This window comes from Corythoichthys intestinalis, chromosome 6 (genome assembly GCF_030265065.1).
Source record: "Corythoichthys intestinalis isolate RoL2023-P3 chromosome 6, ASM3026506v1, whole genome shotgun sequence".
Classification (NCBI taxonomy): Eukaryota; Metazoa; Chordata; class Actinopteri; order Syngnathiformes; family Syngnathidae; genus Corythoichthys; species Corythoichthys intestinalis.
Genome location: NC_080400.1, coordinates 59,177,563 through 59,191,100, shown reverse-complemented (window position 1 = coordinate 59,191,100; position 13,538 = coordinate 59,177,563). Strand labels below are relative to the sequence as shown.

At 39.7% G+C, this 13,538-nt stretch overlaps 1 protein-coding gene across 9 annotated transcripts in view; it reads right to left on the bottom strand.

Moving 5' to 3' along the window:
• Positions 1 to 12,855, bottom strand: part of bcas3 (BCAS3 microtubule associated cell migration factor) — a 525,512-nt gene extending 512,657 nt beyond the window's left edge. For all 9 annotated transcript variants that reach the window (XM_057839609.1, XM_057839610.1, XM_057839618.1 and 6 more), the window contains exons 1-4: positions 12,729 to 12,855; positions 2,974 to 3,053; positions 2,797 to 2,851; positions 1,071 to 1,146 (exon numbers count right to left, since the gene is read on the bottom strand). In XM_057839609.1, the coding sequence (XP_057695592.1) occupies positions 1,071 to 1,146; positions 2,797 to 2,851; positions 2,974 to 3,053 (211 nt within the window). In that variant the 5' untranslated portion in view covers positions 12,729 to 12,855. The remainder of the gene's footprint in view (positions 1 to 1,070; positions 1,147 to 2,796; positions 2,852 to 2,973; positions 3,054 to 12,728) is intronic.
• Positions 12,856 to 13,538: the final 683 nt, after the last annotated feature.

Genomic DNA, 13,538 nt, shown 5'->3' with positions numbered 1-13,538 from the left:
TCTATATGACCAAATATGTTAGAAAACACACAGGCTTCGATAGGGTGTCCTAAGTTTTTCACATGACTGTACCTAATACAATGTGTCCACGAAAGACCCTCTAAGACCAGGTTTGAACACCCCTGCTTTAATGCATTAATGTAAATTGGTTGTATGCAATACCTAAATTACTGCCTTAAAAGCAAATCTGTCATTACATTGTCTCACAGGAAGTATGATGTATTTGGAAACACTGGTTAAAACTACAAATTATATAACATATTTTTGCAATTGGAATACATAAAATAATTTCCTATCTCATAATTTTCTTTTTTATATTTACTGATAATTGATGTTTACTAGCAATTATTGAAAGTGATAATATTTGAAATAATACATTGGAAATACTGCCCATCCCTGACATTGTTATTGCTATCAGACACTAGATTTAGAAAATGACAAGACGAGGACTGCGACTGAGAGCCCGGGTGTCAGATCTAAGTTACCGTGTTGAAATGAAGCTTGTCTTGCCCTCAACCCGTGTTGTAGGATGACACAGTGGTCATGAGCTGAGTTTATTTCGGTCTCCATCGCAGTATTGGAGTCTAGCTCAGAGCGGGACTGTAGATTCCCGGACACCTTTTCCAGACGCTCTGTCTGGGCGCAGGTAGTTCGTACCCATTCCGAGCAAAGTAAACGGTTCTCTTCTTCAGTTTCCTAGCCCAGCCCCATTGCCACCTTAAATATGTTTCTGAATCTGTTCTCAAACTCAGGTGGTTTTGTATCGAATTGTAGCAAAGCATGGAAACTCACTCACTTCTTTGTTGTCATGTGATGAAAAACATAATGGCACAAAACAATTTTCGATTATATCAGCGCTGGAAAGCTAGGCACGATCTTAAGTTCTTGTTGTGGCGTTACGTGATTCACAGCCAGATTCTATGATTATGAACATTGAAATTTATACAAATAGTCATTTTAATGTTTTGAAGTGTTCTGCATGTCATGATAATGTACTTTAAATAGGAATGGATCATGCGAACTCAAAATAATGGCAGTCAAGGAAATTTTTACTAAAAATGTTTACTCACCATTGATGTCAGACTTCTCAAAACGAACCCAAATGACTTTCTCCTTTTCGTCAATTTGCAAACCTCCAGAGTAAGCCTACAGTTTAAAAGAAGTTTTATACAAAAACATAATCATTACAGTATGTGGAGAACTTGGGAGTCCAGACTTAAATAAAATTTGGCACACATGCCATTTTGGTGAAGTCCTGCTCGAAGGGTTCGTACACCTTTTTCATGTCCAAATTCAAGCACTTTTTAAGGACCAAATTTCCAGCTTTTACAGTACCTTCTTATCCTAGTTTTGATGATGCAGAAATACAATATGGTGCCTACTCACAAGTACACAAATGTCTTACAAAATGTTCAAACGAGACACCCAAATACAGCGATTAAAATTTAAGATTTTTTTTTTTTCCCGCCAATGATGACTCAATTCCCCAACTACATTCAATCAATAGCACTGTTGTTTGAGGTGACAATAGGCTGTTTGTAGGATAACGGACAAAACAATTTAATACAGCCCTTACATCAAACCATCAGCAACCATTAATTGAATGGGGAATAAAAAAATATATAAAATGAGTTTCTGCACCTCATTTCATTGGTTTTTGCTGGTGTTTCTCAATTTGATTGATTTTACATCAAATTTTCTGGTTCTTTTTCTTGATGACAACACTTAATAGCATTGAACAGCATGGTCATTTCTCCTTCTGAATAGCATAATCTGATAAAACCACATGCACCCTCAAAATGTAAATTTCACTTATTTATTCACCAATTTGTTCCATATTAACCATATTATAGAGCCGTGCGGTTTACTGAAAACCTACCCTTACCCTAAATGGTTAACGATGACCAAGGTAATTTTGACCTTGTCGGAATTTTTTTTCTTTTTTCTATGAAACAAAAAAAGTCTTTTCAGCCCGCTTTGACTATGTGTTGTTCGGCTATGCTCATTCCCCTTTAAGTACAGCCACTGTCATTATGTGTAAAGTCAAGTGACTTTCATGAAATAAAACAAACAGAAGCCCGGTACGCTAACGATGGCGGGTAACGCTACAAGTAAACATAGTTGAACGGCTACCGGTAGCCAGGCCACATGCATTTCGAGTACAGCATAGCCGACACTCATTGTGTGGGTCCTAAGAAAGAACTCGACGTCGATTGTAGCTTGGATTCAAGAAGAACAACGAACCGTGAGCCCTGACGGTCCCTTTCACAGACAACAAATAGGAGCTGCGCAGCCCGGGTGCCTGATACAGCCTATTTGTCAGATGACCACATGGGTGAAATGACCGATCAGGCCCTGGAACAAATGCTCTCTACGTGGGAGGTGAAGTCGCCACCACCATCAGCGGCGCTAACCTTGTCGAAGCAGCTCAACTTTAACTTAATGAGTGGATTGGGCAAAGACAGCATCTGGCAATCAGTATCTCGAATGGTTCAGAAAACCTCTCCGTTTTAAACAGGAAATTACCATATAGCATGATCAAAAGCTCATAAAAGTGAAATTTGCATGCGACTCCCCCTTGATCTATACAAATCATATGGCTGATTGCAATTGAAAATGGTGGTTCATTGACAGCTATTTTTATTTTTACAGTAAAGTACAATGGAACAAATTGTGTTTTCTGGTCGGAAAAATATATGAAAGCTCACAAAACGTAAAAGGAGTGGGGGAGTTTTAGCATCTTTAAGGTCACACATCACTGGTCCCTTTCAGAGTGAAAAAACAGATAATGTTTACCTGAGGGACCACATCTTGCAAGAAGGTCACCACACTTTCCATGTAAGACTGCTCTCTGTGAAAACAAAACTTTATTGTAAAACTGAAACATTGCAATCATGAATATAAACATAGAGATATTAATTATTGAAGACTAAATATACACAAAATTGTGATCCAAGTAAAGTACGTCCTTACGATGTGGCTTGTGCTCGCACTAATGCCCCTCCAGCAAAGCGACTTAGTCTGCGAGGAGAGTCGGAAGACATTTTTTCCATCTTTTGGAGAGAAAGAAAGATGTCACTGTATCACTCTTAAAGCCAGAAAGATTCTATAAGATGTTTATTAGACAGATATTTGGGCCATTCCAAATTAACTGTAAAATAAATGTTCTGTTATGCAAGGATTCTGTACTTTGATCTGATTGCACGCTGAGCGAGTACATTAAAAATCCTTTACTACCATTACAGAAAAGCCAACTTTTACTGGCAGCCGTTTTTGAGGATTTTGTCAGATCTTTAAAGCAGTGTTTTTCAACCGGTGTGCCGCGAGAGATCGTCAGGTGTGCCGCGAGAAATTATCCAATATCGCATTTTTTAGGTTTTTTTTTCACATCGTCAGGCAGAGTTGCAGTAGGAAGAAAGGAGTAGGTAGAAAGTTCTCTGTTGTGTGCAGATGAGCGAGGTATTGCTCGTGTTGCATTCAAAAACTGCTCAGATTTCTAGCCATCAGCCACCTTGCTGTCTGCGACAATGTGGAACCCAGCACGCCTACTGTACATCATTTGATTAGATGTACAGTGTATGTGTCGATACACACAAAAGTGTCCATTTTATTTTCTCCATATGTGACGACCGTCAATCCTCCCCCTGTGTTTTATTCCAAAACATTATCAAGGACAGCAAGGTGGCTGATGGCTAGAAATCTGAGCAGTTTTTGAACGCTACACGAGCCAACAGCTCAATGGTGCCAAGCAAGCTTGAACATCATCTCCAAACGAAACAACCGTCGCTTCAAACTACGGACTATTTTGTTCGCCTTTGTGAAAACACAGAGAAACAGGCAACTTTTTTGAGAAGAACTACAAAGGTAAACGAGAAAGCCCTCAAAGCCAGTTAGCTTGTTGCTGAACTTGTTGCTACATCCAAAAAGTCTCACACTGTGGCAGGGACATTAATACTACCTGTCTGCAAAGTCATTGTCAGCGAGATGCTCGGCCCTAATGTGGTTAAAGACATTGCTAAAGTCCTCCTGTCTGATAATTCCGAGCTTTTCAAGCCTAACTGCAATAAAGAATAAAAACGGAGACTGAGAGCTGTTGAAGAAGATTCCTGCCAGGATATAGGCTTTGTATTAATCTAAACAGACTTAAGTTTCACACTGAGTATGTATAAATGCTGAGAAATTATTTTATATTTAAATATACTGTACAGAAAATAATTTTGGAACATTTTTGGTTTGTGGTGTGCCATTAGATTTTTTCCAATGCAAAAACGTGCAGTGTTTCAGAAAAGGTTGAAAAACACTGCTTTAAAGCAACACTAAATATAATGTGGTATGACCAGAGGTGGGTACTAAAGTATTACATTTACTCCATTACATTTCCTTGAGTAACCTTTGGAGAAAAATTTACTTCTAAGAATAGTTTTGTGAAGAAGTCACACTACTCTTACTCCACGAATGTTGGCTGCCATAGCGTCTTTACAATTTTCCTTAAGGATGTCCCGATCGGATTTTGTTGAAAAATAAGTACTGCTGCTGCCATGCAAGGCGCTGTCAACCCATTGGAGACAAATCAGGGTTCAGTGCCTTGCCCAAGGGTACTTCGACAGTGGGCAGTCGTAGCCGGGAATCGAACCACTGACCCTTTTGGTCCAAGGACAACTCCAGCTACCAACTGCACCACGGCCGCCTATACATATATATAATTAAAGAAACGTTCACTAGATGACTTGATTAGCAGTTTGGAAAGACTTTGGATGACTCACCATGACCACAGTGTACAGTGATCCCTCGTTTTTCGCGGTGAATGGGGACCAGAACCCGCCGCGATAAGTTAAAAGCTGCGAAGTAGCATACCACCACCCCCCTCCAAAAAATTTTTTTTTTTTTTTTTTTTTTTGTGTGTGCTCAATGTATTTATTCAGATTTAGCATTGGAAAAAGATACATATAAGACATTCTCACTTTTTCCCTAAATTATGATTTTTAAAAAATTATACATATACAGTGGGGCAAATAAGTATTTAGTCGACCACTAATTGTGCAAGTTCTCCCACTTGAACATATTAGAGAGGCCTGTAATTGTCAACATGGGTAAACCTCAACCATGAGAGACAGAATGTGGGAAAAAAAACTGAAAATCCCATTGTTTCATTTTTAAAGAATTTATTTGCAAATCATGGTGGAAAATAAGTATTTGGTCTGTACCAAAAGTTCATCTCAATACTTTATTTTTTATTATTAATATTTATTATTTATTTACTTTTGTTATGTACCCTTTGTTGGCAATAATGGAGGCCAAACGTTTCTGTAACTCTTCACAAGCTTTTCACACACTGTTGCTGGTATTTTGGCCCATTCCTCCATGCAGATCTCCTCTAGAGCAGTGATGTTTTGGTGCTGTCGTTGGGCAACACGGACTTTCAACTCCCTCCTCACCCCGTGGCGTCAAAATGATAACAAGAACAGGGAGCAAAAATCCCAGAACCACTTGGGGGGACCTAGTGAATGACCTACAGAGAGCTGGGACCACAGTAACAAAGGCTACTATCAGTAACACAATGCACCGCCAGGGACTCAAATCCTGCACTGCCAGACGTGTCCCCTTGCTGAAGAAAGTACACGTCCAGGCCCGTCTGCGGTTCGCTAGAGAGCATTTGGATGATCCAGAAGAGGAGGAAGAGGACTGGGAGAATGCGTTATGGTCAGATGAAACCAAAATAGAAGTTTTTCGTAGAAACACAGGTTCTCTTGTTTGGAGGAAAAAGAATACTGAATTGCACTATACCCACTGTGAAGCATGGGGGTGGAAACATCATGCTTTGGGGCTGTTTATCTGCAAAAGGACCAGGACGACTGATCTGTGTAAAAGAAAGAATGAATGGGGCCATGTATCGAGAGATTTTGAGTAAAAATCTCCTTCCATCAGCAAGGGCATTGAAGATGAGACGTGGCTGGGTCTTTCAGTATCACAATGATCCCAAACACACAGCCAGGACAACAAAGGAGTGGCTTCGTAAGAAGCATTTCATGGTCCTGGAGTGGCCTAGCCAGTATCCAGGTCTCAACACCATTGAAAATCTGTGGAGGGAGTTGAAAGTCCGTGTTGCCCAATGACAGCCTCAAAACATCACTGCTCTAGAGGAGATCTGCATGGAGGAATGGGCCAAAATACCAGAAACATTGTGTGGTTAGGGTGCTCGCGAGCAGAACGGACTCAACAGCATCTAGTGGTCCCGGTTGTTCTGCTCGGTCATCCAGCGCCTGGCATCCCGGGCGTCCTACTGGTTGCTCTGCTCGGTCGTCCGCCCCCTGGCACCCATTCGATCGTTTTCCGCCTGCGCCCCAGCTTTGCGGCTTGGCCGTTCGTTGCCGTTGAATAGGGTTGCGGGTCTTACCAAATGCGCTACTGCCCACCAGTGGCCAGTTTTATTGCTTTAGAATTAAAGATACACGATAATATCGGTCACCGATAATTATCGGCCGATAATGGCAATTATGACGTCACACAGATAATCCAGATAATAAAAAAATTCAACCGATAATGCAATCCGATAATTATATACTTGATTTTGCCTCCAAATGTGCGCAACCAAAGAATTCAGCACACCGCCTCCTCAACCCCTCCCCTCTCTGAAGCCCCTGAGGGAGGAGGGGTTGAGGAGGCGGAGTTACAAGACAAGAAGTAGTTGAATATTATGGCGGCTGTTACTGAAAAAACGACGCTCTCGCCATCTGCGAAACATGTACCGTATAAGTTCCACGAGGCAGAAAGAACGCGTCCTCATTCAAAACCACTAACCCAGCAGCCATTTAAAAATGCATCATAAAGAATTTTGGAACAAATACGAGGCTGCTGCTAGCAGGAATGCTAAAGCTATTGTAAACACTAAGTTAAACTACAGGGCTTGTGACGATACAGAGTCGGGCTGTTTGGGAATGCAGCCCAAGGCGGGTGGTAAATTCGCATCTAAGGCTAAACACCGGCACTACTGGAGACCGATAGTCGGCAAGTAGCCGTCTTCCGACGGAGCCCGCCGCTCTGGCCAGTCCGGCAGGCTGCCGCCGGCTCGCCATAGTCGGAGCGGGCCGAGCCCGGTTCCCCGGCCTCTGGACCTCCGGCGAACACCCCGGTTTCTCGAGCGTTCCCCCACGGCGTGCGAGCAGAGCCAGGACCCGAATACGCCGCGGCGAACCGGCCGGGGCGGGCGGATTATCCGGTACGAATGTAGCTGCCGCTGCCGCCGAGACGAGACACGTGTTTTTTTTTTTACCTTAATGACCCGAGAACTAAAGCCCTGGATAAAAGAAATAATGCAGTTTATACGACCACCATTCTTCATGAAAAAGTGATGTCCGGTAAGCAAGCTTATCATGACGGCACAGTGGTTATAAGATCATTTAAACATGGAGAAAACGAAGTCAGCCAGTCAATAATGCATTCACAATGTGAAATGACGAGCGGTCAGATGACTTTGTAACGCTGCCTTTATTTTCGGCTTAATAAAACTCAGGCACAAAACAACACGCACGCGGATGCGAGCTCCAACTCCGACCAAATAGTACTGCCGTGTAGCAGTTTAGCTGCTGTAACGCAAATGTCGTAAAAGCCGCAAATGTAAACAAAGCGTTGCAGAATGGGTACATGACATCTCGCTCTTTTGAGGTAATGATTTTCACAGTGTGCAACAAAGCATATAACATTAGCAATCACTTTTCTAATTATTTAACTTATTTGTCTGCTCAATTACAGTCACAGTAGATAATCAAATTCTTAAATCAATATTCTTTAGCCACAAATATTATTCAAAATCTTTCCTTCTTCAAGTTTTTTTTTTTTTTAGGATTAAGTATAATAATGTATTGCTTAAAACAAGGCTGTTAAGTTTATTTTCAGCTAGCTATTTTTCTTCCAAGAAATCAGAGAAATACACTTGAAGCGATCGCAGATAATTTCACTTATTGCCAATAGATTTACACTTAAAACTGACTAGTTTTTAAGGAGGTGTGTTTTGCAGCGGATTAATGTTATATATGTTAGGAATGGCTTACATTTTTGTGTAACTTAGGTATTTACTCTGTAATTGTTGCCAAAGGTTTACCATTACACAATGTCAGACAATCTGTCATTATTTAGATGTTTGAATTGACGACTTGTTCATACTTTATGTTGAAAAAAAGAGCAATAAATTATATTTTTGCACAGTAATATTTTCTTTTGTGTATACTTTAAAATTTTACTGAAATCTTTTAATAGAATTATCGGCTTGACATTATCGGTTATCGGTTGGAATGAGGAGGAAATTATCGGTTATCGGTATCGGTTAAAAAATGCATTATCGTGCATCACTATTTAGAATGGATTTTCAGCTTTGTGCTTTGGAGCTAAATTGAATCACGACCCAGAGATGTCTTTTTTGAAAAAAAAAAAAAAAAAAAAAACGTAAAAGACGTATTTATACGTCTTTGGGACACTGAAACAAAAATAGAACATATTTATATGTTTTTGGGAGCAAATGAGTTAATAGTGTAGGCGTTCAATTAATTTCTTCTTGTTGTTTGTGTTTCTTTTCTTTCTTCTCTTATGTTGCTTTTCTTTTGTTCCCCATAAACCCTTCCTGTTTTCTGCTTTGTCATAATAAACGAGTTATGTTGAATGATCACAATGGGAGTAAGTCATACTCTCAATGTGAAACATTAAAACTGTTCAGACCAACCGGACACTTAGACTTCCATTCTCCGTGTCAAACAGCTGAACAGGACTGGTTAAAAAAAAAATATAATAATAATAATAATAATAATCGAATCGTAGCACCTTGAATCGTAATCAAATCGTGGGGTTCCTAAGATGGCACACCCCTAACACACACAAGCCTGCAGAGAAATTGTTCAATCACGTGGCGTCTTTAAAGTGCTGTGAAAATTAAAGCTGCCTTCAACTAAGCCTGTCGCAATATGCAATAATTCCATTTATTGCCCGATAAATAAAAATGAAGGCGGTAATTTTTCCGCTGCGATTTATCGCCTCACGTGCGTGTGCGGCAGAAGTGCTGTTAAAAGTTCGGATTCCTCGTTACCAACTGCGCTAAATGCACCTTCGTTCCAGGTCCGGCAAAAACTAGCGCCGGAGCCAATCGTTCCCATTATATCCTATTGTTCAAAGTATACTGGCCGCGTCAGTGCTCCGGAGTGACTGTGGACCATCTAAGGCGCGCCGGTGTTGTTGACGTGTGGGCGCTCCCGTCAGGAGTGACATTTCACACGGGGCGGCTAGTTTTCGGCACAACGCCGGATATTTACAACGAACTCCGCCAAAACATTGTTACTGACTTGGCTGCTACGAACAACCTCACTTTGACAACGAACAGCGGAATGAAATTAAAAGCGCTGTGGTTCAAACTCGTCCTGTTTATGAAAGTCGATTGTCATATGCTGGTGTTGTGTAGTAATGAGCAGACGTGACTTCAGCGGCGCTTGCTAACTTTTTTAATGTGCGCGCACACTAGAAATCATGAAATAGCAAACTAGATGTGCTACGTCCCATGCCATTGGCTACGTGAGCCCAGAGTGATTATGGGACACGTAGTCCATATACTACATCGATGAATTCTAAACTGTCATGACTGAATGGAAGTAAGCCTGTCGCAATATGCAATAATTCAATTTATCGCACGGTAAATAAAAATGAAGGCGATAATTTTTCCGCTGCGATTTATCGCCTCGCGTGCACCTGCGTGCGCGCGTGCGGCTGACGTGCTGTTAAAAGTTCGGCTTCCTTGTTACCAACTATGCAAAATGCATTTCAGTTCTGTTTTTAGTTTAGTGCAGTTTAAGTTTAGTGCAGGTGGAGAAAAAAAAAGAAAAGGTGACGCTTACCATTGAAATGAAGACGTTAATGATAGCAAAATATAAGTGTGCATCCATGAACTGGGTCGTAGAATGCCGATCTCGGCCGGCGGTCCCCCTCCGTTCGCCAGTCTTTATAAGTTAAGGTGACAGTTCTTATTACGGTAACATCGCCTAAGAAATCGCCAGCTTTGTCAGGTTTCAAATCATTTATTCCATCAACTCGCCGAGTGTCCACTGCTGTTGACGCCAGGATCGAAACAGAAAGTAAAATAGCGCTCTCCTGCTCACCGTCAGCCCCGCGGTGCGTTCAGGTACACTAAAAAAAGTCCGCCACATTACACGGTGCGTTCAGGTACACTAAAAAAAAGTCCGCCTTATTAGAAGCCGATTCGTTACATAATTACAGGTACTGTACTGTATTATTGTTATTATTGCTATTATTATATTATTGCTATTCTGATTTTTATTCATATTTTATTTATTTTGCTCTTTGTAATTGCTATTTTCAATAGTAACAGCAGTATTTATTTAGGGTGTAGTGTGGGTTTTTGGGCTGTGGAACGAATTATTGGAATTATAATGTATTCTTAAGGGAAAATCCTGCTTGACATACGACCATTTCGACTTACAAACATGCTCCTGGAACGAATTAACTCCGTATGTAGAGGTACCACTGTATTACACATGAAACGCCATAGCAGAAGCTATGAGGGGAAACGTTTTCATTTGCCTAGATGCTTAAATTATTAAGTGGAATTTTATTTTTCTTAAAAAACACATTTTATTTCTTCTGTGTTTCTGTGCAGTATTGATATTGTTGTCTTTTCCTAAAAAGTATTTTTGAATTTAAGAGTAAACATTTATTGCGTTTAAATGGGTGTACATGATCTATTAATATATACTGTATTCTCACAGTGTTATTGTATTTTTTTTTTTAAATTGGGGAGGTGCAATAATATCGCATATCGCAATAATTTATGAAATAAATTATCGCACACTAAAATTTGTTATCGCGACAGGCCTAAATGGAAGTTAAGAAGGCCAAATCAATACATACTAGTGACTATAGATAATGTTGCAAATATTGTTAATTGAGTACATGACACAGATGGATTCGGACCACAAATAGGATGTCTTGCTCATGTAGTAAACCTAGCTGCTAAGAGAGCTGTAGCAATCAACAGTGTGCCCTGCCTCAATTTACAAACAGTAAAGATTGTTCTCAGCACTTTTATACAAATTTTTTCCAGATCAGTAAGAAGTAAGCACATAAATATTATGCACTAAAATGCATGTTTATATGATGGCAATTTAATTTTTGCTCGTTAGCAAAAAAAAAAAAAAAAAAAAAAAACGAAACAAAAAATATAATTGTTATTTTCTTACAGAGCATTAAATGTATTGAATCGGATCGAAAATTGTGTCCCCCGTATCAAAAATCGTACCGAACCATGACTTAACTGTATCGTTGCATCCCTATGGAACACCATTGCAGAAGCTATGATGGGAAAAGTTTTCATTTGCCTAAATGCTTAAGTTATTAAGTGCAATTTTTCAATTTTTTTTTTAAACACATTTTATTTACTCTGTCTTTCTGTGCGTTATCAATATTGTTGTTTTTTACTTAAGAGGCATGGTCTATTGTTTTTAGTTGTGATTTTAAAAAAGTAATTTTGAATTTAAAAGTAAATATTTATCGCGTTTAAATGGGTGTACTTGATCTATTAATATATACTGTATTCTCACTGTGTTATTGTAAATTGGTTAAAAAAAATTGGGGGGCCGCAATAATATCGCATATCGCAATAATTTATGAGAATAATTATCGCACACTAAAATTTGTTATCGCGACAGGCCTACCGTCAACGATACTCAAAAGCGAGGATTTCAACCTCTTTTCCAGTTTTTGCTTGGCACTGATAGACTACAAAAAACCTAGATATGAACGTTTTAATTTCATAATAGGAAATGTTTTCTCAACTAGAGAGCCCTCATCAAGAACCTTCTCAGGCATACTACACTTCCCCATGACTCGAACTACAGTACTGTCATGAAATTCTGAGGTGTCATTTCAAAATAAAAATACTTCTAAAATTGCTTATTATTCCTGTCATTTAACCTGATTTAAAAATAATTTAAAAGAATTAGTGAGATATCCAAGGACCTTTTGAATTTAGAAGTATACTAGAATATCCCGAGACTCGAAGTTAAGTACTCTCGTGAAATTCTGGTGTGTCATTTTTAAATAAAAGTGCTCTGAAAATGTATTGCTCATTATTCCTGTCATTTAGCCGGATTTCAAAAATTAATTAAAAAAAAAAAATCTGTGTGTGTTTTGAGTCTAGGTGTGCTACAGTGTGTATTCATTTATTTATTTATTTATTTTTGATAAAGTGACTTGCACTCTGAAGCCACCTCGTTACATGACCGTAATGCAAATAATGCAAACAACGATCCAAATGAGGGGCGGCTAGCTTGACGTCGTTTTTACGCTGGCCTGACCGCAGTATCATTTACACTTGCATTGTCCTATCAAACTGGCGATAGGCTTACGCAACCAACGGTGATAACAGAGAAGTCTCAACATGATGTAGCCACGAGCTATTCATGTTTTGGAATCAAGCAAAAATAAGAATAATGATAAAAATAAAAATAAAAACATACCAAGCATTTCACTGACAGTATAAACGCAGAGTTTACTGCGAGTCATAATAATAACTTCATATTTTAAAAATAAATCATGTCTGAAGTACACTTACAAAATTATCTACATTTCTGGCAAGCAAAATCTCTTCGAAACAACTGTGATTACGATATGAAAATTTGTTTTGATAATAAACCTGGAAAAAGAAAAAAAAAACGATTTATAATGCGCTGTCTTACCGGAGACCGTAGGTAAACAATATCCTCAGTGCTTCGTATTGAGTTGCAGAGATACAAAAAAAAAATCCAAAACAAGACCAAATACGGAAGTATGTTGTTTAACTGAAGCCCAATAAAATCAACCCAACCCCTCTTTAAACCAATCGGCTTGCAGCAAAGGTAGGACCTAAAATATAGCTGGCCAATTATAATAAGGATTGCGCCTGACGAGCAGGATCTGCAGTGCCGTTATAAAAATCGGTGTGCCTGCGTATGTCTGCCGTCCTGGAAATAGAAATCATATTTTGATCAAGCTAGATGTGAGATGCGCTCTGTAAACCAATGGATATTGGCTTTGTAACTTGTCAGCCATTTTACGTCGGGGCCATTTGATAAACACTTAAAGGAGCGTGGAGTTGAAATCGCTAAGGGCCCAAATACACCAGATACATCATCGTTCCGGTTCCGGTCCGGCTCAGTGTTGACTGCGTGCCAGGCAGTACGTCAAAAACAAGCCAATCATACCGGATGCGCACGGCTGCGGTCCGCCAACTCCGTTCCCTCGTGAGCTCTCACGTGATCGCGCTCTATGATGTGCCATTTAAAACAACGAAAAACACACGGAGTCTGTACTCATCAGAGAAGCAGAGAGAGAGAGCACATTTTTTTCTTTGCAAATTGATATTTTAGTTGTGTCTGTCTCTTAATTCCAGATTGACTGCGTCATGTTGAGATCAGGGCTCCGTGTGGGGGGGCTAAGGGGGCGGGGGCCTATTATGCCCTTGGTTGTGTCGGTGGTCTTATGCCTGTGTGCACATTTAAAATGTATGG